This window comes from Hypanus sabinus, chromosome 10 (genome assembly GCF_030144855.1).
Source record: "Hypanus sabinus isolate sHypSab1 chromosome 10, sHypSab1.hap1, whole genome shotgun sequence".
NCBI lineage: Eukaryota > Metazoa > Chordata > Chondrichthyes > Myliobatiformes > Dasyatidae > Hypanus > Hypanus sabinus.
In genome coordinates this window covers 156,972,304-156,998,638 of record NC_082715.1, presented here as the reverse complement: position 1 = coordinate 156,998,638, position 26,335 = coordinate 156,972,304, and the positions used below count along the sequence as shown (strand labels likewise).

At 52.6% G+C, this 26,335-nt stretch overlaps 1 protein-coding gene across 1 annotated transcript in view; it reads left to right on the top strand.

Moving 5' to 3' along the window:
* Positions 1–26,335, top strand: part of LOC132401264 (glutathione hydrolase 5 proenzyme-like) — a 195,785-nt gene that overhangs the window by 34,314 nt on the left and 135,136 nt on the right. Inside the window, exons 2-3 of the mRNA XM_059983296.1 lie at positions 8,890–9,020; positions 18,350–18,439. Coding sequence (XP_059839279.1) covers positions 8,890–9,020; positions 18,350–18,439 — 221 coding nt within the window. The remainder of the gene's footprint in view (positions 1–8,889; positions 9,021–18,349; positions 18,440–26,335) is intronic.

Here is a 26,335-nt window from a genome sequence, read left to right as displayed (position 1 = left end):
AGATCTCAGTGACGTCCCGTACGACACTCCCAATGAGATCTCAGTGACAACCCGTACGACACTCCCAATGAGATCTCAGTGACATCCCGTACGACACTCCCAATGAGATCTCAGTGACATCCCGTACGACACTCCCAATGAGATCTCAGTGACATCCCGTACGACACTCCCAATGAGATCTCAGTGACGTCCCCTACGACACTCCCAATGAGATCTCAGTGACATCCCGTACGACACTCCCAATGAGATCTCAGTGACATCCCGTACGACACTCCCAATGAGATCTCAGTGACATCCCGTACGACACTCCCAATGAGATCTCAGTGACATCCCGTACGACACTCCCAATGAGATCTCAGAGACATCCCGTACGACACTCCCAATGAGATCTCAGTGACATCCCCTACGACACTCCCAATGAGATCTGTGACGTCCCGTACGACACTCCCAATGAGATCTCAGTGACATCCCATACGACACTCCCAATGAGATCTCAGTGACATCCCCTACGACACTCCCAATGAGATCTGTGACGTCCCGTACGCCACTCCCAATGAGATCTGTGACGTCCCGTACGCCACTCCCAATGAGATCTCAGTGACATCCCGTACGACACTCCCAATGAGATCTCAGTGACATCCCGTACGACACTCCCAATGAGATCTCAGTGACGTCCCGTACGACACTCCCAATGAGATCTCAGTGACGTCCCGTACGACACTCCCAATGAGATCTCAGTGACGTCCCGTACGACACTCCCAATGAGATCTCAGTGACAACCCGTACGACACTCCCAATGAGATCTCAGTGACATCCCGTACGACACTCCCAATGAGATCTCAGTGACATCCCGTACGACACTCCCAATGAGATCTCAGTGACATCCCGTACGACACTCCCAATGAGATCTCAGTGACGTCCCCTACGACACTCCCAATGAGATCTCAGTGACATCCCGTACGACACTCCCAATGAGATCTCAGTGACATCCCGTACGACACTCCCAATGAGATCTCAGTGACATCCCGTACGACACTCCCATTGAGATCTCAGTGATGTCCCGTGTAATACTCCCTGTGAAATGTCAGTGACATCCCGTACGACACTCCCAATGAGATCTCAGTGACATCCCGTACGACACTCCCAATGAGATCTCAGTGACGTCCCGTACGACACTCCCAATGATATCTCAGTGACGTCCCGTACGACACTCCCAATGAGATCTCAGTGACGTCCCGTACGACACTCCCAATGAGATCTCAGTGACGTCCCGTACGACACTCCCAATGAGATGTCAGTGACGTCCCGTACGACACTCCCAATGAGATCTCAGTGACTTCCCTTACGACACTCCCAATGAGATCTCAGTGACATCCCGTACGACACTCCCAATGAGATCTCAGTGACGTCCCTTACGACACTCCCAATGAGATCTCAGTGACGTCCCGTACGACACTCCCAATGAGATCTCAGTGACGTCCCGTACGACACTCCCAATGAGATCTCAGTGACGTCCCGTACGACACTCCCAATGAGATCTCAGTGACGTCCCGTACGCCACTCCCAATGAGATCTCAGTGACGTCCCCTACGCCACTCCCAATGAGATCTCAGTGACAACCCGTACGCCACTCCCAATGAGAACTCAGTGACGTCCCGTACGCCACTCCCAATGAGATCTCAGTGACGTCCCGTACGCCACTCCCAATGAGATCTCAGTGACGTCCCGCACGCCACTCCCAATGAGATCTCAGTGACGTCCCGTACGCCGCTCCCAATGATATCTCAGTGACGTCCCGTAGGCCACTCCCAATGAGATCTCAGTGATCTCCCGTGTAATACTCCCTGTGAAATGTCAGTGACATCCCGTACAACACTCCCAATGAGATCTCAGTGACATCCCGTACAACACTCCCAATGTTCTCAGTGACATCCCGTACGACACTCCCAATGAGATCTCAGTGACATCCCATACGACACTCCCAATGAGATCTCAGTGACATCCCGTACGACACTCCCAATGAGATCTCAGTGACATCCCGTACGACACTCCCAATGAGATCTCAGTGACATCCCGTACGACACTCCCAATGAGATCTCAGTGACATCCCGTACGACACTCCCAATGAGATCTCAGTGACATCCCGTACGACACTCCCAATGAGATCTCAGTGACATCCCGTACGACACTCCCAATGAGATCTCAGTGACATCCCGTACGACACTCCCAATGAGATCTCAGTGACATCCCGTACGACACTCCCAATGAGATCTCTGTGACGTCCCGTACGACACTCCCAATGAGATCTCAGTGACGTCCCGTACGACACACCCAATGAGATCTCAGTGACATCCCATACGACACTCCCAATGAGATCTCAGTGACATCCCGTACGACACTCCCAATGATATCACAGTGACATCCCGTACGACACTCCCAATGAGATCTCAGTGACATCCCGTACGACACTCCCAATGGGATCTCAGTGACATCCCGTACGACACTCCCAATGAGATCTCAGTGACATCCCGTACGACACTCCCAATGAGATCTCAGTGACGTCCCGTACGACACTCCCAATGAGATCTCAGTGACGTCCCGTACGACACTCCCAATGATATCACAGTGACATCCCGTACGACACTCCCAATGAGATCTCAGTGACATCCCGTACGACACTCCCAATGAGATCTCAGTGACAACCCGTACGACACTCCCAATGATATCTCAGTGACATCCCGTACGACACTCCCAATGAGATCTCAGTGACATCCCCTACGACACTCCCAATGAGATCTCAGTGACATCCCGTACGACACTCCCAATGAGATCTCAGTGACATCCCCTACGACACTCCCAATGATATCTCAGTGACATCCCCTACGACACTCCCAATGAGATCTCAGTGACATCCCATACGACACTCCCAGTGAGATCTCAGTGACATCCCCTACGACACTCCCAATGATATCTCAGTGACATCCCCTACGACACTCCCAATGAGATCTCAGTGACATCCCGTACGACACTCCCAATGAGATCTCAGTGACATCCCGTACGACACTCCCAATGAGATCTCAGTGACATCCCCTACGACACTCCCAATCATATCTCAGTGACATCCCCTACGACACTCCCAATGAGATCTCAGTGACATCCCGTACGACACTCCCAGTGAGATCTCAGTGACATCCCCTACGACACTCCCAATGATATCTCAGTGTCATCCCCTACGACACTCCCAATGAGATCTCAGTGACATCCCGTACGACACTCCCAATGAGATCTCAGTGACATCCCGTACGACACTCCCAGTGAGATCTCAGTGACATCCCGTACGACACTCCCAATGAGATCTCAGTGACATCCCGTACGACACTCCCAATGAGATCTCAGTGACATCCCGTACGACACTCCCAATGAGATCTCAGTGACATCCCGTACGACACTCCCAATGAGATCTCAGTGACGTCCCGTACGACACTCCCAATGAGATCTCAGTGACGTCCCGTACGACACTCCCAATGAGATCTCAGTGACGTCCCGTACGACACTCCCAATGAGATCTCAGTGACATCCCGTACGACACTCCCAATGAGTTCTCAGTGACGTCCCCTACGACACTCCCAATGAGATCTCAGTGACGTCCCCTACGACACTCCCGATGAGATCTCAGTGACATCCCCTACGACACTCCCAATGATATCTCAGTGACATCCCCTACGACACTCCCAATGAGATCTCAGTGACATCCCGTACGACACTCCCAATGAGATCTCAGTGACATCCCGTACGACACTCCCAATGAGATCTCAGTGACATCCCGTATGACACTCCCAATGATATCTCAGTGACGTCCCGTACGACACTCCCAATGAGATCTCAGTGACGTCCCGTACGACACTCCCAATGAGATCTCAGTGACATCCCGTACGACACTCCCAGTGAGATCTCAGTGACATCCCCTACGACACTCCCAATGATATCTCAGTGACATCCCCTACGACACTCCCAATGAGATCTCAGTGACATCCAGTACGACACTCCCAATGAGATCTCAGTGACATCCCGTACGACACTCCCAATGAGATCTCAGTGACATCCCGTACGACACTCCCAATGAGATCTCAGTGACATCCCGTACGACACTCCCAATGAGATCTCAGTGACATCCCGTACGACACTCCCAATGAGATCTCAGAGACATCCCGTACGACACTCCCAATGAGATCTCAGTGACATCCCCTACGACACTCCCAATGAGATCTGTGACGTCCCGTACGACACTCCCAATGAGATCTCAGTGACATCCCATACGACACTCCCAATGAGATCTCAGTGACATCCCCTACGACACTCCCAATGAGATCTGTGACGTCCCGTACGCCACTCCCAATGAGATCTGTGACGTCCCGTACGCCACTCCCAATGAGATCTCAGTGACATCCCGTACGACACTCCCAATGAGATCTCAGTGACATCCCGTACGACACTCCCAATGAGATCTCAGTGACGTCCCGTACGACACTCCCAATGAGATCTCAGTGACGTCCCGTACGACACTCCCAATGAGATCTCAGTGACGTCCCGTACGACACTCCCAATGAGATCTCAGTGACAACCCGTACGACACTCCCAATGAGATCTCAGTGACATCCCGTACGACACTCCCAATGAGATCTCAGTGACATCCCGTACGACACTCCCAATGAGATCTCAGTGACATCCCGTACGACACTCCCAATGAGATCTCAGTGACGTCCCCTACGACACTCCCAATGAGATCTCAGTGACATCCCGTACGACACTCCCAATGAGATCTCAGTGACATCCCGTACGACACTCCCAATGAGATCTCAGTGACATCCCGTACGACACTCCCAATGAGATCTCCGTGATGTCCCGTGTAATACTCCCAGTGAAATGTCAGTGACGTCCCGTATGGCTGTAACATGGTGTTTTGAGTTCTTGTACTCATTGTTCTGACTGATGAAGGCAAGTGTTCTGTTGCTTCTTCTCCACCCTGTCTATTGTGTTGCAACTTTCTGGGAACTCTTTATCTGTACCCTTGGGTTTCTCTGTTCTAGTACTGTTTGCTATGTAGTATTGCCTGGTTTACTGACCACAATGCACCACCTCACATCTGTCTGAGTTAAATTCCATCTGCTATTCCTTCGCCCCATTGATCTAAATCCAGTTGTAATCTGAGACAAACTGCATCACCTGCTGACTTGCTAAGCAGGTTAATGACACTGATTCAGATTGTGAGCGGAGATGATCACAAACTATCACAAGCCTCCAGTCTGCAGAACAGTACCACATGAAGTCTCCAACCAGCAGCCAGCCTTGTGCCCTTTTGGCTCGTCCACCCCGGATCGCATGTGATCTAACTTTCCAGACAGCTCTACCAGTGCGATTGTGCCAGAGTCTCCCTGTCGAGAACACTGACCACATTGCCCTCATTGTGGTCTGCTCTACAAAAGTAGTTAAAGATGTGAGACATGGGTAGCCAGAGACGTTTTTCCAGTGCAGAAAAGGCTAATTCCAGGGGGCATAATTAACGGTGATAGGAGGGAGGTGTAGGGGTGCGTTGGCCTTCATCAACCGTAGGATTGAGTTTAAGAGCCGAGAGGTATTGTTGCAGCTATATTTGACCCTGGTCAGACCCCACTTGGAGTACTGTGCTCAGTTCTGGTCGCCTCACTACAGGAAGGATGTAGAAGCCATAGAAAGGGTGCAGAGGAGATTTACAAGGATGTTGCCTGGACTGGGGAGCTTGCCTTATGAGAATAGGTTGAGTGAACTTGGCCTTTTCTCCTTGGAGCGACGGAGATGAGAGGTGACCTGATAGAGGTGGACAAGGTGATGAGAGGCATTGATTGTGTGGATAGTCGGAGGCTTTTTCCCAGGGCTGAAATAACTAACACAAGAGGGCACAATTTTAAGGTGCTGGGGAGTAGGTACAGAGGAGATGTCAGGGGTAAGTTTTTTTACACAGAGAGCGGCGAGTACGTGGAATGGGCTGCTGGCGACGGTGGTGGAGGTGGATACGAATGGGTCTTTCAGGAGACTCTGAAAAATAGAGGGCTATGGGTAACCCTGGGTAATTTCTAAAGTAAGGATATATTTGGCACAGCATTGTTGTGCTGTAGGTTTCCTGTGTTTCAATGTGAGATGGTAGGTGCACAGAGTACCGTGTCAGGGCTGGTGGTGGAAGCAGGTGCATCATGGGCAATCTTATATCGGCACGTGAATCATCAAAATATGGATGGCTGTGTATAAGGAAGGGTTAGATTGATTTCCGTGTAGGTACCGTGGGGTGGCACAGTAGCAGAAGCGGAGAGGTTGACACAACACTGTATTGTTCAATTCCCACTGCTGCTTGCATGGAGTTTCTACATTCTCGCTGTGACCACGTGGGTTTCCTCCGGGTGCTCTGGTTTTCTCCCACAGACCAGAGACGTGGTGGTTGTCCCGTGATTGGGATAGGATTAACCAGCGGCGATTGTTGAGCTATTCTGCTCTGCGTGTCAATGAATGGTTAATGTCGGTCCAAAGGGCTTGTATTGTGCTGTAGTTCACAGTTCTGTCCTATCGTCTCCATGCTGTACTTCCCTGGTTTGTCCTTGCAGCCCTTCCCAAATGAAGGCACAGGCTTGGCCACCCCTCCGTATTCTGGTGCCCCACCTGACACAGTGCCAGTACTACAATTTCTTCCGCTGCTTTCCGCAGTGAGCCAGGCACCTCAACGTTGCCTTAAGAATTGTCGCTAAGTCTCCCTCATTGTGAAGTTGTAATGAATACTGTCATTAGGCATTGTTACCGCAGGATCACTGTTACTTGTCTGAAATTATTTTCAATTCAGGAATTCTGCAACCAGGTTCTCCCACTAATTGAACCTTTTCCACAGTCCCCCTGACAAACCTTCTCAAGGATTCAATTGCTTGAGTATGATCACCCCTCATTCTTCAAAACTCGAAAGAAATCAGATCGGAAGTTAACGCTCTCATCACAGGAATTAACTTTCTGACTCTCAGCATGACTGTGTCACCAACGTTGTCATGTTACGATGTTGTTGTGATGTACTGTCCCTGAGAAGCCATAGTTGAATTTCTCTGTGTACAAGATGACGAGAGCCATTGATCGTGTGGATAGTCAGAGGCTTTTTCCCAGGGCTGAAATGGCTAACGCGAGTGGGCACAGGTTTAAGGTGCTTGGAAGTAGGTACAGAGGAGATGTCAGGGGTAAATTTTTTACTCAGAGAGTGGTGAGTGCGTGGAATGGGCTGCCAGCGATGGTGGTGGAGGTGGATACGATAGGGTCTTTTAAGAGACTCCTGGACAGGTACACGGAGCTCAGAAAAATAGTGAACGATGGGCAACCCTAGGTAATTCCTAAAGTAAGTACATGTTCAGCACAGGACTAGGGGCCAAAGAGCCTGTGTTGTGCTGTAGGTTTTCTATGTTTCTATGGGAGCCATGACTGACTGAACAGCTGAAACTGAGCTGAGGTTGTGATAACAACGGGAATCTGTCCTCATGACAGGCTGGTGACTGTTTATTCCACTCTAACCTCCAGTAGAGTGTGTGTCGCTGCCGATCGGTTTCCCTGCTCCCTCTTAAACTGGACAAAGCTGGAAGTGGGAGGAGGAGGGGTTATGGCAGCTCAGACATTGGACTAGAGCAGAGGGAAGGGTGCTGGGGACAGGGGAGGGGGTATTGCCCCTGAATGAGGGAGGTGGGGGTATTGGGGACAGGGGAGGGGGTAATGCCCCTGTCTGGGGGTGGTGAGGTACTGGCGACAGAGGGGGTATTGCCCCTGTCTGGGGGTGGTGGGGTACTGGGGACATGGGAGAGGGTATTGCCCCTGTCTGGGGGTGGTGGGGTACTGGGGATGTGGAGGGGTATTGCCCCTGCCTGGGGGTGGTGGGGTACTGGGGACATGGGAGGGGGGTAATGTCTGGGGGAGGTGGGGTACTGGGGACCTGGAGGGGTATTGCCCCTGTCTGGGGGAGGTGGGGTACTGGGGAGAGGGAGGGGGTATTGCCCCTGTCAGGGTGGTGGGGTACTGGGGACATGGGAGAGGGTATTGCCCCTGTCTGGGGGAGGTGGGGTACTGGGGACCTGGAGGGGTATTGCCCCTGTCTGGGGGAGGTGGGGTACTGGGGACCTGGAGGAGTATTGCCCCAGTCTGGGGGAGGTAGGGTACTGGGGACAGGGAGGTATTGCCCCTGTCTGGGGGAGGTGGGGTACTGACCTGGAGGGGTATTTCCCCTGTCTGGGGGAGGTGGGGTACTGGGGACATGGAGGGGTATTGCCCCTATCTGGGGGAGGTGGGGTACTGGGGAGAGGGAGGGGGTATTGCCCCTGTCTGGGGGAGGTGGGGTACTGGGGACCTGGAGGGGTATTGCCCCTGTCTGGGGGAGGTGGGGTACTGGGGACCTGGAGGGGTATTGCCCCAGTCTGGGGGAGGTAGGGTACTGGGGACAGGGAGGTATTGCCCCTGTCTGGGGGAGGTGGGGTACTGACCTGGAGGGGTATTTCCCCTGTCTGGGGGAGGTGGGGTACTGGGGACATGGAGGGGTATTGCCCCTGTCTGGGGGAGGTTGGGGTACTGAGGACCTGGAGGGGTATTTCCCCTGTCTGGGGGAGGTGGGGTACTGAGGACCTGGAAGGGTATTTCCCCTGTCTGGGGGAGGTGGGGTACTGGGGACAGGGAGGGGTATTTCCCCTGTCTGGGGGAGGTGGGGTACTGGGGACAGGGAGGGGTATTGACCCTGTCTGGGGGAGGTGGGGTACTGGGGACAGGGAGGGGTATTGCCCCTGTCTGGGGGAGGTGGGGTACTGGGGACAGATAATTTGTGACCCTGATGTGTGGGTTGCTTTTCAGGGACATCCTGCGGAAAGGAGGGTCTGCTGTGGATGCAGCGATCGCGACTCTGCTCTGTAGTTCCCTGGTCCACCCTCAGAGTCTGGGCATCGGTGGAGGATCCATCTACACCATTTATGACGCAGCAAAAGGTGACACACATCAGCTTCGCCCAAGGGTGCTGTGCAAAGGAGAGGCTGGGACAGGGCACTTGTCCAATTCCTGTTCAGACTGAAGTGCAGATGTGCTCCAACTTGGGGCCTGTGATGGTAATGTTGATCCCCAAGCAGAGTTTCCAGCACCCACTGACCCTGGGGATGGGTGGCATGGTACTGCAGGGGAGGGGGTAGTCGGGGACTGGGATTGTGCTGATGGCTGCTCTGGACTCCCCCATGAGTTATTATCCTGTTACTGTGTCTGATTCTGGCGAGTTGTAAGTTTCTAAGATATTTTAAGCAGAAATTGGTCCAACCCTGGGGAGGAAGGAAGGGGAAGGACTTCTAAGACTGGCAGTGAGGGTGGACAGGATGGGTTCCAGTTGTGTGGATTTCACCTAAAAAAAAAAATCGAAAACCTCATCAGACAATGAAATGTTGCCCAAGGCTGTAAACACAGTGAAACACGTGGATGAAGGGAGGGGAGGGTGGAGGGTGGAGGGTGGGTTGCTGTCAGTTCAACTACACCCTCATTGGACTGGTCTGGAATGGCTTCGTGCCCTTGTCCTGCAGCAGCCTGTATGTACTCAGAGCATGTAGATAACACACCGTCTCTCACAGTGGATCACACACCGTCTCTCACAGTGGATCACACACCGTCTCTCACAGTAGATCACACACCGTATCTCACAGTGGATCACACACCGTCTCTCACAGTAGATCACACACCGTATCTCACAGTGGATCACACACCGTCTCTCACAGTAGATCACACACCATCACTCACAGTAGATCTCACACCGTCTCTCACAGTGGATCACACACCGTCTCTCACAGTGGATCACACACCGTCTCTCACAGTAGATCACACACCATCACTCACAGTGGATCACACACCGTCTCTCACAGTGTATCACACACCGTCTCTCACAGTGGATCACACACCATCACTCACAGTAGATCACACACCGTATCTCACAGTGGATCACACACCGTCTCTCACAGTGGATCACACACCATCACTCACAGTGGATCACACACCGTCTCTCACAGTGGATCACACACCGTCACTCACAGTGGATCACACACCGTCTCTCACAGTGGATCACACACCGTCACTCACAGTAGATCACACACCGTCACTCACAGTAGATAACACACCGTCTCTCACAGTGGATCACACACCGTCTCTCACAGTGGATCACACACCGTCTCTCACAGTGGATCACACACCGTCTCTCACAGTGGATCACACACCGTCACTCACAGTAGATAACACACCGTCTCTCACAGTGGATCACACACCATCACTCACAGTAGATCACACACCGTCTCTCACAGTGGATCACACACCGTATCTCACAGTGGATCACACACCATCACTCACAGTAGATCACACACCGTATCTCACAGTGGATCACACACCGTCTCTCACAGTGGATCACACACCATCACTCACAGTGGATCACACACCGTCTCTCACAGTGGATCACACACCGTCACTCACAGTGGATCACACACCGTCTCTCACAGTGGATCACACACCGTCACTCACAGTAGATAACACACCGTCTCTCACAGTGGATCACACACCATCACTCACAGTAGATCACACACCGTCTCTCACAGTGGATCACACACCGTATCTCACAGTGGATCACACACCGTATCTCACAGTGGATCACACACCGTCTCTCACAGTGGATCACACACCATCACTCACAGTGGATCACACACCGTCTCTCACAGTGGATCACACACCGTCACTCACAGTGGATCACACACCGTCTCTCACAGTGGATCACACACCGTCACTCACAGTAGATCACACACCGTCACTCACAGTAGATAACACACCGTCTCTCACAGTGGATCACACACCGTCTCTCACAGTGGATCACACACCGTCTCTCACAGTAGATCACACACCGTCTCTCACAGTGGATCACACACCGTCTCTCACAGTAGATCACACACCGTCTCTCACAGTGGATCACACACCGTCTCTCACAGTGGATCACACACCGTCTCTCACAGTAGATCACACACCGTCTCTCACAGTAGATCACACACCGTCTCTCACAGTGGATCACACACCGTCTCTCACAGTACATAACACACCGTCTCTCACAGTGGATCACACACCGTCTCTCACAGTAAATAACATACCGTCTCTCACAGTGGATCACACACCGTCTCTCACAGTAGATCACACATCGTCTCTCACAGTGGATCACACACCGTCTCTCACAGTGGATCACACACCGTCTCTCACAGTGGATCTCACACCGTCTCTCACAGTGGATCACACACCGTCTCTCACAGTGGATCACACACCATCACTCACAGTAGATCACACACCGTATCTCACAGTAGATCTCACACCGTCTCTCACAGTAGATCACACACCATCACTCACAGTAGATCTCACACAGTCTCTCACAGTACATAACACACCATCTCTCACAGTGGATCACACACCGTCTCTCACAGTAGATCACACACCGCCTCTCACAGTGGATCACACACCGTCTCTCACAGTGGATCACACACCGTCTCTCACAGTGGATCACACACCGTCTCTCACAGTACATAACACACCATCTCTCACAGTGGATCACACATCATCACTCACAGTGGATCACACACCGTCACTCACAGTGGCTCACACACCGCCTCTCACAGTGGATCACACACCGTCTCTCACAGTGGATCACACACCGTCTCTCACAGTGGATAACACACCGTATCTCACAGTGGATCACACATCGTATCTCACAGTGGATCACACACCGTCTCTCACAGTGGATCACACACCGTCTCTCACAGTAGATAACACACCGTCTCTCACAGTGGATCACACACCGTCTCTCACAGTAGATCACACACCGTCTCTCACAGTGGATCACACACCGTATCTCACAGTAGATCACACACCGTATCTCACAGTGGATCACACACCGTCTCTCACAGTGGATCACACACCGTATCTCACAGTAGATCACACACCGTCACTCACAGTGGATCACACACCATCACTCACAGTAGATCACACACCGTATCTCACAGTAGATCACACACCGTTTCTCACAGTGGATCACACACCATCACTCACAGTAGATCACACACCGTATCTCACAGTAGATCACACACCGTTTCTCACAGTGGATCACACACCATCACTCACAGTAGATCACACACCGTCTCTCACAGTGGATCACACACCGTCACTCACAGTGGATCACACACCGTCACTCACAGTGGATCACACACCGTCACTCACAGTGGATCACACACCGTCACTCACAGTAGATAACACACCGTCACTCACAGTGGATCACACACCGTCTCTCACAGTGGATCACACACTATCTCTCTCACAGTGGATCACACACCATCACTCACAGTGGATCACACACCGTCTCTCACAGTGGATCACACACCGTCTCTCACAGTAGATCACACATCGTCTCTCACAGTGGATCACACACCGTCTCTCACAGTGGATCACACACCGTCTCTCACAGTGGATCTCACACCGTCTCTCACAGTGGATCACACACCGTCTCTCACAGTGGATCACACACCGTCTCTCACAGTAGATCACACACCGTCTCTCACAGTGGCTCACACACCGTCTCTCACAGTGGATCACACACCGTCTCTCACAGTGGATCACACACCGTCTCTCACAGTGGATCACACACCGTATCTCACAGTACATAACACACCGTCTCTCACAGTAGATCACACACCGTCTCTCACAGTAGATCACACACCGTCTCTCACAGTGGATCACACACCGTCTCTCACAGTGGATCACACACCGTCTCTCACAGTGGCTCACACACCGTCTCTCACAGTGGATCACACACCGTCTCTCACAGTGGATCACACACCGTCTCTCACAGTGGATCACACACCGTCTCTCACAGTACATAACACACCGTCTCTCACAGTAGATCACACACCGTCTCTCACAGTAGATCACACATCGTCTCTCACAGTGGATCACACACCGTCTCTCACAGTGGATCACACACCGTCACTCACAGTGGATCACACACCGTCTCTCACAGTGGATCACACACCGTCTCTCACAGTAGATCACACATCGTCTCTCACAGTGGATCACACACCGTCTCTCACAGTAGATCACACACCGTCTCTCACAGTGGATCACACACCGTCTCTCACAGTGGATCACACACCTTTTCTCACAGTGGATCTCACACCGTCTCTCACAGTGGATCACACACCGTCTCTCACAGTGGATCACACACCGTCTCTCACAGTGGATCACACACCATCACTCACAGTAGATCACACACCGTATCTCACAGTAGATCTCACACCGTCTCTCACAGTAGATCACACACCATCACTCACAGTAGATCTCACACAGTCTCTCACAGTACATAACACACCATCTCTCACAGTGGATCACACACCGTCTCTCACAGTAGATCACACACCGCCTCTCACAGTGGATCACACACCGTCTCTCACAGTGGATCACACACCGTCTCTCACAGTGGATCACACACCGTCTCTCACAGTACATAACACACCATCTCTCACAGTGGATCACACACCGTCTCTCACAGTAGATCTCACACAGTCTCTCACAGTACATAACACACCATCTCTCACAGTGGATCACACACCGTCTCTCACAGTAGATCACACACCGCCTCTCACAGTGGATCACACACCGTCTCTCACAGTAGATCACACACCGCCTCTCACAGTGGATCACACACCGTCTCTCACAGTAGATCACACACCGTATCTCACAGTGGCTCACACACCGTCTCTCACAGTGGATCACACACCGTCTCTCACAGTGGATCACACACCGTCTCTCACAGTGGATCACACACCGTCTCTCACAGTGGATAACACACCGTATCTCACAGTGGATCACACACCGTATCTCACAGTGGATCACACACCGTCTCTCACAGTGGATCACACACCGTCTCTCACAGTGGATAACACACCGTCTCTCACAGTGGATCACACACCGTCTCTCACAGTGGATCACACACCGTCTCTCACAGTAGATAACACACCGTCTCTCACAGTGGATCACACACCGTCTCTCACAGTAGATCACACACCGTCTCTCACAGTGGATCACACACCATCACTCACAGTAGATCACACACCGTATCTCACAGTGGATCACACACCATCACTCACAGTACATAACACACCGTCTCTCACAGTGGATCACACACCATCACTCACAGTACATAACACACCGTCTCTCACAGTGGATCACACACCGTCTCTCACAGTGGATCACACACCATCACTCACAGTACATAACACACCGTCTCTCACAGTGGATCACACACCGTCTCTCACAGTGGATCACACACCGTCTCTCACAGTGGATCACACACCGTCTCTCACTGTGGATCACACACCATCTCTCACAGTGGATCACACACCATCACTCACAGTACATAACACACCGTCTCTCACAGTGGATCACACACCATCACTCACAGTACATAACACACCGTCTCTCACAGTGGATCACACACCATCACTCACAGTACATAACACACCGTCTCTCACAGTGGATCACACACCATCACTCACAGTACATAACACACCGTCTCTCACAGTGGATCACACACCATCACTCACAGTACATAACACACCGTCTCTCACAGTGGATCACACACCGTCTCTCACAGTGGATCACACACCGTCTCTCACAGTGGATCACACACCGTCTCTCACAGTGGATCACACACCATCTCTCACAGTGGATCACACACCATCACTCACAGTGGACCATACACCGTCTCTCACAGTGGATCACACACCATCTCTCACAGTGGATCACACACCATCACTCACAGTGGATCATACACCGTCTCTCACAGTGGATCACACACCGTCTCTCACAGTGGATCACACACCATCACTCACAGTGGATCATACACCGTCACTCACAGTAGATCACACACCGTCACTCACAGTAGATCACACACCGTCTCTCACAGTGGATCACCCACCATCACTCACAGTAGATAACACACCGTCTCTCACAGTGGATCACACACCATCACTCACAGTAGATCACACACCGTATCTCACAGTAGATCACACACACCGTATCTCACAGTGGATCACACACCATCACTCACAGTAGATCACACACCGTATCTCACAGTAGATCACACACCGTATCTCACAGTGGATCACACACCGTATCTCACAGTGGATCACACACCGTATCTCACAGTAGATCACACACCAGCTCTCTCACAGTAGATAACACACCGTCTCTCACAGTAGATAACACACCGTCTCTCACAGTGGATCACACACCGTATCTCACAGTAGATCACACACCGTATCTCACAGTAGATCACACACCATCTCTCACAGTGGATCACACACCGTATCTCACAGTAGATCACACACCGTCTCTCACAGTGGATCACACACCGTATCTCACAGTAGATCACACACCGTCTCTCACAGTGGATCACACACCGTCTCTCACAGTGGATCACACACCGTATCTCACAGTAGATCACACACCGTCTCTCACAGTGGATCACACACCATCACTCACAGTAGATCACACACCGTATCTCACAGTAGATCACACACCGTTTCTCACAGTGGATCACACACCATCACTCACAGTAGATCACACACCGTATCTCACAGTAGATCACACACCGTTTCTCACAGTGGATCACACACCATCACTCACAGTAGATCACACACCGTCTCTCACAGTAGATCACACACCGTCACTCACAGTGGATCACACACCGTCACTCACAGTGGATCACACACCGTCACTCACAGTGGATCACACACCGTCACTCACAGTGGATCACACACCATCACTCACAGTAGATAACACACCGTCACTCACAGTGGATCACACACCGTCTCTCACAGTGGATCACACACTATCTCTCTCACAGTGGATCACACACCATCACTCACAGTGGATCACACACCGTCACTCACAGTAGATAACACACCATCACTCACAGTAGATCACACACCGTATCTCACAGTAGATCACACACCGTATCTCTCACAGTGGATCACACACCGTATCTCTCACAGTAGATAACACACCATCTCTCTCACAGTAGATAACACACCGTATCTCTCACAGTAGATCACACACCGTATCTCACAGTAGATCACACACCATCACTCACAGTAGATTACTCACAGTGGATCACACACCGCCTCTCACAGTGGATCACACGCCATCTCTCTCACAGTAGATCACACACCATCTCTCTCACAGTAGATCACACACCATCACTCACAGTAGATTACTCACAGTGGATCACACACCGCCTCTCACTGTGGATCACACACCATCTCTCTCACAGTAGATCACACACCATCTCTCTCACAGTAGATAACACACCGTCTCTCACAGTGGATCACACACCATCACTCACAGTAGATTACTCACAGTGGATCACACACCGCCTCTCACAGTAGATCACACACCGTCTCTCAGAGTAGATCACACACCGCCTCTCACAGTAGATCACACACCGTCTCTCACAGTAGATCACACACCGTCTCTCAGAGTAGATCACACACTGCCTCTCACAGTAGATCACACACCGTCTCTCAGAGTAGATCACACACCATCACTCTCACAGTAGATCACACAGGTCATTTGGGCTCTCACTGGCTGTGCAGTGCACACTGTCTCTCATTGACAGTACATTGCACATTGTCTCTCACTGACTGTACAGATCACATGGGCTTGCTCTGACTGTACAGTGCACACGGTCTCTCACCGACTATACAGAGCACACTGTCTCTCACTGAATCTACAGTGCACACTGTCTCTCCCTGATTATGCAGATCATTTGGGCTCTGACTGTACAGTTCACACTCTCACTCATTGGCTGTACAGTGCACACTGTCTCTCACCGACTATACAGCGCACACGGTCTCTCACCAGCAGTACAGTGTACACAGTCTCTCACTGACTGTACAGTGCACACTGTCTCTCCCTGATTATACAGGTCACATGGGCTTGTTCTGACTGTACAGTGCACACTTTCTCTCACTGACTGTACAGTGCACACTGACCCTCACTGCCGGTACAGTGCACATGTTCTCTCAGTGACTATACAGTGCACACTGTCTCTCACTGACTGTACAGTGCACACTCTCATTGACTGTACAGTGTACGTTGTCTCTCATTGACTGTACAGTGCACATTGTCTCTCACTGACTGTACAGTGCACACTCTCATTGACTGTACAGTGTACGTTGTCTCTCATTGACTGTACAGTGCACATTGTCTCTCACTGACTGTACAGTGCACACTCTCATTGACTGTACAGTGTACGTTGTCTCTCATTGACTGTACAGTGCACATTGTCTCTCACTGACTGTACAGTGCACACCGTCTCTCACTGAATATACAGTGCATACTGTCTCTCACCGACTATTCAGTGCACACGGTCTCTCACTGGTGGTACAGTGCACACGGTCTCTCACTGACTGTACAGTGCACACTGACCCTCACTAACTATACAGTGCACACTGATTCTCCCTGATTATACAGGTCATTTGGGCTCTCACTGACTGTACAGTGCACATTGACACTCACTGGCTGTACAGTGCACACGGTCTCTCATCAACTCTACAGTGCACATTTTCTCTCACTGACTATACAGTGCACACTGACTCTCCCTGATTATACAGGTCATTTGGGCTCTCACTGACTGTACAGTGCACACTGTCTCACTGACTATACAGTGCACACCGTCTCATTAACTATACAGTGCACACAGACTCTCCCTTATTATACAGGTCACATGGGCTTCCTCTGACTGTACAGTGCACACTGTCTCTCACCGACTGTACAGTGCACACCATCTCTCACCGACTGTACAGTGCACACCGTCTCTCACCGTCTGTACAGTGCACACCATCTCTCACCGACTGTACAGTGCACACCGTCTCTCACCGACTGTACAGTGCACACCGTCTCTCACCAACTATACAGTGCACACTGTCTCACTGACTATACAGTGCACACTGACTCTCCCTGATTATACAGGTCACATGGGCTTGCTCTGACTGTACAGTGCACACTGTCTTTCACTGACTGTACAGTGCACACTGTCTCTCACTGATTATACAGGTCACATGGGCTTGCTCTGACTGTACAGTGCACACTGTCTCTCACCGACTGTACAGTGCACACTGCCCTATGCAATGTGCAGTGTGCTGTCTGTGATATGTGCAGTTCACCCTATACTGTCTGTGTGTGACATTTTCCATCTCTTTCTTAGGGCGCGTGGTAGTTATCAATGCAAGAGAGGCTGCTCCGAAGAATATGCACCCAGCCCTATTTGATCAATGTAACGGTGGACTCCAGAAAGGTAAAGAAATGCAAGCCTGAGTTCTTGCTGACAAAATAAAATGGAGAGAAATGCGCTGGAGGCATGAGGGGTTGGGAGGCTGAGGGGGAGCAGGAGGTGGCAGGGAAGGGGAGAATTGGGAGGTGGGGAATAAGACAGCACAAAAGTGGAAGGAGAAGGAGGATGCTTGTGGAGTGATGGGACAGTGAGGAAAATGGTGGGTTGGGCAATGAGGAAGATAGAGCGAGGCAGAGCGTGGGGGGAGTGAGGGTGGGACAAGACACAGAGTGTGAGTGGGAGATGGCAAGTGGAAATAGCAGGGGTAAAAGGACCCTATTGTCAGTTGTATACAGGCATCCAAACAGCAGCTGGGATGTGGGTTACAAACTACAGCAGGAGATAGAAAAGGCACTACAGAAAGGCAATGTCATGATAATCATTGGGAATTTTAAAATGAAAGTGGATTAGGAAAACCAGGTCAGTACTGACTCAAGAGAGAGAATTTGTAGAATGTCTAAGGGATGGCTTTTTAGAACAGCTTGTTGTTGAGCCCACCTGGGGATCAGCTGTGCTGGATTGGGTGTTGTGCAATGATCCGGAGGTGATAAGAGAGCTGAAGGTTAAGGAACCCCTAGGGAACAGTGATCACAATATGGTCGAGTTCACTTTGAAATCTGAGAGGGAAAAAATAAAATCCAATGTGTCGGTTATTTCAGTGGAATAAAGGAAGTTACAATGGCATGAGGAGGGAACTGGCCCAGTTGACTGGAAAGGGACATTTGCAGGAAGGACAGCAGAGCAGCAATGGCTGGAGTTTCTGCAAAAAATGAGGGAAGTGCAAGACAGATATATTCCAAACAAGAAGAAATTTTCAAAGGGAAGAAGGACACTACTGTGGCTGACATGTGAAGTCAGAGCCAAAGTAAAATCAAAAGAGAGGGCATACAAGGAAGCCAGAGCTAGTGGGAAGATAGAGGATTGGGAAGCTTTTAAAAACTTGCAGAAGGAAACTATGAAGGTCATTAGGAAGGAAAAGATGAATTATAAAAGGAAGCTGGTGACTAATATCAAAGAAGATACTAAAATCTTTTTAAAATATATAAAGGGTAAAAGAGAGTTGAGGGTAGATAGAGGACCAATAGAAAATGACGCTGGAGATATTGTAATGAGAGACACAGAGATGGCAGAGGAACTGAATGTGTATTTTTCATCAGTCTTCGCAGTGGAAGATCTGCAGTATACCGGACATTCAAGAGTGTCAGGGAAGTGAAGTTTGTGCAGTGAAAATTACGACTGAGAAGGTGCTCAGGAAGCGTAATGGTCTGAGGGTGGATAAATCTCCTGGACCTGATGGAATGCACCCTCGGGTTCTGAAGGAAGTAGCTGGAGAGATTGCAGAGGCACTAACGATGATCTTTCAAGAATCGATAGACTCTGGCATTGTGCTGGATGACTGGAAAATTGCAAATGTTACTCCGCTATTTAAGAAGGGTGGGAGGCAGAAGAAAGGAAGCTATAGACCTGTCAGCCTGACATCAGTGTGGTTGGGAAGTTGTTGGAATCAATTGTTAGGGATGGGATTACAGAATACCTGTAGGCATATGACAAGATAGGCCAAAGCCAGCGTGGTTTCCTGAAAGGAAAATCCTGCCTGGTTAACCAACTACAATTTTTTGAGCAAATTACAAGCAGGGTAGACAATTTTCAGAAGGCCTTTGACAAGTTGCCACACATGAGGCTGCTTAGCAAGATAAGAGCCCATGGAATTACAGGGGGGTTACTAGCGTGGGTGGGGCATTGGCTGATCAGCAGAAAACAGAGAGTGGGAATAAAGAGATCCTATTCTGGCTGGCTGCCGGTTACCAGTGGAGTTCCACACGGGTCATTGCTGGGACCACTGCTTTTTATGTTGTATGTCAATGATTTGGACTATGGGATTAACGGATTTGTGGCTAAATTTGCCAAAGATACAAAGATAGGTGGAGGAGCGGGTAGTGTTGAGGAAACAGAGAGCCTGCAGAGAGACTTAGATAGTTTAGGGGAACGGGTAAAGAAATGGCAAATGAAATACAATGTTGGAAAGTGTATGGTCATGCACTTTGGTGGAAGAAATAAACTGGCAGACTATTATTTAGATGGGGAGAGAATTCAAAATGCAGAGATGCAAAGGGACTTGGGAGTCCTTGTGCAAGATAGCCTAAAGGTTAATCTCCAGTTTGAGTCAGTTGTGAAGAAGGCAAATGCAATGTTGGCATTCATTTCTAGATGAATAGAGTATAAGAGCAGGGATGTGATGTTGAGGCTCTATAAGGCACTCGTGAGACCGCACTTGGAGTATTGTGAGGGGAGTGAGGAAGGGACGTTACACTGAGGGTGAGGGGGAGTGAGAGAGGGACGAGACATCGACTGTGAGGGAATGAGGGAGGGATGAGACACCGAGTGTCAGGGGAGTGAGAGAGAGATTAGACAGAGAGTGTGAGGGGAGTGAGGGAGGGACAAGTCATCGACTCTGAGGCAGTAAGGGAGGGATGAGACGCAGAGTGTGAGGGGAGTGAGGGAGGGACGAGACACCGAGTGTGAGGGGAGTGAGGGAGGGACGAGACACCGAGTGTGAGGGAGTGAGGGAGGGACGAGACACCGAGTGTGAGGGAGTGAGGGAGGGACGAGACACAGAGTGTGAGGGAGTGAGGGAGGGACGAGACACCGAGTGTGAGGGAGTGAGGGAGGGACGAGACCGAGTGTGAGGGGAGTGAGGGAGGGACGAGACACCGAGTGTGAGGGAGTGAGGGAGGGACGAGACACCGAGTGTGAGGGAGTGAGGGAGGAAGAGACACCGAGTGTGAGGGGAGTGAGGGAGGGACGAGACACCGAGTGTGAGGGAGTGAGAGAGGGACGAGACACCAAGTGTGAGGGAGTGAGAGAGGGACGAGACACTGAGTGTGAGGGAGATGCGAGACACCAAGTGTGAGGGGAGTGAGAGAGGGACGAGACACCGAGTGTGAGGGAGTGAGCGAGGGACGAGACACCGAGTGTGAGGGAGTGAGAGAGGGACGAGACACCAAGTGTGAGGGAGTGCGGGAGGGACGAGACACCGAGTGTGAGGGAGTGAGAGAGGGACGAGACACCGAGTGTGAGGGGAGTGAGAGAAGGACGAGACACCGAGTGTGAGGGAGTGAGGGAGGGACAAGACACCGAGTGTGAGGGGGTGAGGGAGGGATGAGACACTGTGTGAGGGAGTGAGGGAGGGATGAGACACCGAGTGTGAGGGAGTGAGGGTGGGATGAGACACTGAGTTTGAGGGGAGTGAGGGAGGGACGAGACACCGAGTGTGAGGGAGTGAGGGCGAGATTAGACAGAGAGTGTGAGGGGAGTGAGGGAGGGATGAGACACCGAGTGTGAGGGGAGTGAGGGAGGGACAAGTCATCAACTGTGAGGGGAGTGAGAGGGACGAGACATTGAGTGTGAGGGAGTGAGGGAGGGACGAGACGCAGAGTGTGAGGGAGTGAGGGTGGGATGAGACACTGAGTGTGAGGGGAGTGAGGGAGGGAGGAGACGCAGAGTGTGAGGGGAGTGAGGGAGGGACAAGTCATCGACTGTGAGGGGAGTGAGAGGAACGAGACACCGAGTGTGAGGGAGTGAGAGAGGGACGAGACACCGAGTGTGAGGGGGAGTGAGAGAGGGACGAGACACGGAGTGTGAGGGAGATGCGAGACACCAAGTGTGAGGGGAGTGAGAGAGGGATGAGACCGAGTGTGAGGGAGTGAGAGAGGGACAAGACACCGAGTGTGAGGGGAGTGAGAGAAGGACGAGACACCGAGTGTGAGGGAGTGAGGGAGGGATGAGACACCAAGTGTGAGGGAGTGAGAGAGGGACGAGGCACCGACTGTGAGGGAGTGAGAGAGGGACGAGACACCGAGTGTGAGGGAGTTTGAGAGGGATGAGACACCGAGTGTGAGGGAGGGATGAGACACCAAGTGTGAGGGAGTGAGAGAGGGACGAGACACCGAGTGTGAGGGAGTGAGAGGGGACGAGACACCGAGTGTGAGGGCGTGAGAGAGGGACGAGACACCGAGTGTGAGGGAGTGAGAGAGGGACAAGACACCGAGTGTGAGGGAGGGACGAGACACCGTGTGTGAGGGGAGTGAGGGAGGGACAAGTCATCGACTGTGAGGGGAGTGAGAGGGGACAAGACTTTGAGTGTGAGGGAGTGAGGGAGGGATGAGACACCGAGTGTGAGGGAGGGAAGAGACACTGAGTGTGAGGGGAGTGAGGGCGGGACGAGACACCGAGTGTGAGGGAGTGAGGGAGGGACGAGACACCGAGTGTGAGGGAGTGAGAGAGGGACGAGACACTGAGTGTGAGGGAGATGCGAGACATCAAGTGTGAGGGAGTGAGAGAGGGACGAGACACCGAGTGTGAGGGAGTGAGTGAGGGACGAGACGCAGAGTGTGATGGAGTGAGAGAGGGACGAGACACCGAGTGTGAGGGAGTGAGAGAGGGACGAGACGCAGAGTGTGAGGGGAGTGAGAGAGGGACGAGACACCGAGTGTGAGGGAGATGCGAGACATCAAGTGTGAGGGGAGTGAGAGAGGGACGAGACACCGAGTGTGAGGGAGTGAGCGAGGGACGAGACACCGAGTGCGAGGGAATGAGAGAGGGACGAGACACCGACTCTGAGGGAGTGAGAGAGGGACGAGACCGAGTGTGAGGGGAGTGAGAGAGGGAAGAGACACCGAGTGTGAGGGAGGGCCGAGACACCGTGTGAGGGAGTGAGGGAGGGACGAGATCGAGTGTGAGGGGAGTGAAAGAGGGACGAGACCGAGTGTGAGGGAGTGAGAGAAGGACGAGACACCGACTGTGAGGGAGTGAGAGAGGGACGAGACATCGAGTGTGAGAGAGTGAGGGTGGGATGAGACACTGAGTGTGAGGGGAGTGAGGGAGGGACGAGACACCGAGTGTGAGGGAGGGACGAGACACCAAGTGTGAGGGGGTGAGGGAGGGATGAGACACTGTGTGAGGGAGTGAGGGAGGGACGAGACACCGAGTGTGAGGGAGTGAGGGTGGGATGAGACACTGAGTGTGAGGGGAGTGAGGGAGGGACGAGACACCAAGTGTGAGGGGGTGAGGGAGGGATGAGACACTGTGTGAGGGAGTGAGAGAGGGAGACACCGAGTTTGAGGGAGTGAGGGAGAGATTAGACAGAGTGTGAGGGGAGTGAGGGAGGGATGAGACCGAGTGTGAGGGGAGTGAGAGAGAGATTTGACAGAGAGTGTGAGGGAGTGAGTGAGGGACGAGACGCAGAGTGTGATGGAGTGAGAGAGGGACGAGACACCGAGTGTGAGGGAGTGAGAGAGGGACGAGACGCAGAGTGTGAGGGGAGTGAGAGAGGGACGAGACACCGAGTGTGAGGGAGTGAGCGAGGGACGAGACACCGAGTGCGAGGGAATGAGAGAGGGACGAGACACCGACTCTGAGGGAGTGAGAGAGGGACGAGACCGAGTGTGAGGGGAGTGAGAGAGGGACGAGACACCGAGTGTGAGGGAGGGACGAGACACCGTGTGAGGGAGTGAGGGAGGGACGAGATCGAGTGTGAGGGAGTGAGAGAGGGACGAGACATCGAGTGTGAGAGAGTGAGGGAGGGACGAGACACCGAGTGTGAGGGGAGTGAGAGAAGGACGAGACACCGAGTGTGAGGGAGGGACGAGACACCAAGTGTGAGGGGGTGAGGGAGGGATGAGACACTGTGTGAGGGAGTGAGGGAGGGACGAGACACCGAGTGTGAAGGAGTGAGGGTGGGATGAGACACTGAGTGTGAGGGGAGTGAGGGAGGGACGAGACACCAAGTGTGAGGGGGTGAGGGAGGGATGAGACACTGTGTGAGGGAGTGAGAGAGGGACGAGACACCGAGTTTGAGGGAGTGAGGGAGAGATTAGACAGAGTGTGAGGGGAGTGAGGGAGGGATGAGACCGAGTGTGAGGGGAGTGAGAGAGAGATTTGACAGAGAGTGTGAGGGGAGTGAGGGAGGGACAAGTCATCGACTCTGAGGGAGTGAGGGAGGGATGAGACGCAGAGTGTGAGGGGAGTGAGAGAGGGACGAGACATCGAGTTTGAGGGAGTGAGAGAGGGACGAGACACCGAGTGTGAGGGGAGTGAGGGAGGGACGAGACACCGAGTGTGAGGGACTGAGGGAGGGACGAGACACCGAGTGTGAGGGGAGTGAGAGAGGGACGAGACATTGAGTGTGAGGGAGTGAAAGAGGGACGAGACACTGAGTGTGAGGGGAGTGAGGGAGGGACGAGACACCGAGTGTGAGGGAGTGAGAGAAGGACGAGACACCGAGTGTGAGGGACTGAGGGAGGGACGAGACACCGAGTGTGAGGGGGTGAGAGAGGGATGAGACACTGTGTGAGGGAGTGAGGGTGGGATGAGACACTGAGTGTGAGGGGAGTGAGGGAGGGACGAGACGCAGAGTGTGAGGGGAGTGAGGGAGGGACAAGTCATCGACTGTGAGGGAGTGAGGGAGGGACGAGACCGAGTGTGAGGGAGTGAGGGAGGGATGAGACACCGAGTGTGAGGGAGTGAGAGAGGGACGAGACACCGAGTGTGAGGGAGTGAGAGAGGGACGAGACACCGAGTGTGAGGGAGTGAGTGAGGGACGAGACATCGACTGTGAGGGAGTGAGAGAGGGACGAGACACCGAGTGTGAGGGGAGTGAGAGAGGGACGAGACACTGAGTGTGAGGGGAGTGAGGGAGGGACGAGACTCCGAGTGTGAGGGAGTGACGGAGGGACGAGACACCGAGTGTGAGGGAGTGAAGGAGGGACGAGACGCAGAGTGTGAGGGGAGTGAGGGGGGGGGCGAGACCGAGTGTGAGGGAGTGAGAGAGGGACGAGACACCAAGTGTGAGGGGAGTGAGGGAGATGCGAGACACCAAGTGTGAGGGAGTGAGGGAGGGACGAGACACCGAGTGTGAGGGAGTGAGAGAGGGACGAGACACCGAGTGTGAGGGAGTGAGAGAGGGACGAGACACCGAGTGTGAGGGAGTGAGAGAGGGACGAGACACCGTGTGAGGGAGTGAGGGAGGGTCGAGACACCGAGTGTGAGGGGAGTGAGAGAGGGACGAGACACCGAGTTTGCGGGAGTGAGGGAGGGACGAGACACCGAGTGTGAGGGGAGTGAGAGAGGGACGAGACACCGAGTGTGAGGGAGTGAGAGAGGGACGAGACACCAAGTGTGAGGGAGTGAGGGAGGGACAAGTCATCGACTGTGAGGGAAGGACGAGACACCGAGTTTGAGGGAGTGAGGGAGAAATTAGACAGAGTGTGAGGGGAGTGAGGGAGGGACAAGACCTCGACTGTGAGGGAATGAGGGAGGGATGAGACACCGAGTGTGAGGGGAGTGAGAGAGAGATTTGACAGAGAGTGTGAGGGGAGTGAGGGAGGGACGAGACACCGTTTGAGGGGAGTGAGGGAGGGACGAGACACCGAGTGTGAGGGAGTGAGAGAGGGACGAGACACCGAGTGTGAGGGGAGTGAGAGAGGGACGAGACACCGAGTGTGAGGGAGGGACGAGACACCATGTGAGGGAGTGAGGGAGCGACGAGACCGAGTGTGAGGGGAGTGAGAGAGGGACGAGACATCGAGTGTGAGGGAGTGAGGGCGAGATTAGACAGAGAGTGTGAGGGGAGTGAGGGAGGGATGAGACGCAGAGTGTGAGGGGAGTGAGGGAGGGACGAGTCACCGAGTGTGAGGGAGTGAGAGAGGGACGAGACACTGAGTGTGAGTGAGTGAGAGAGGGACGAGACGCAGAGTGTGAGGAGAGTGAGAGAGGGACGAGACACCGAGTGTGAGGGAGTGAGAGAGGGATGATACACCAAGTGTGAGGGAGTGAGGGAGGGGCGAGACACCGTTTGAGGGG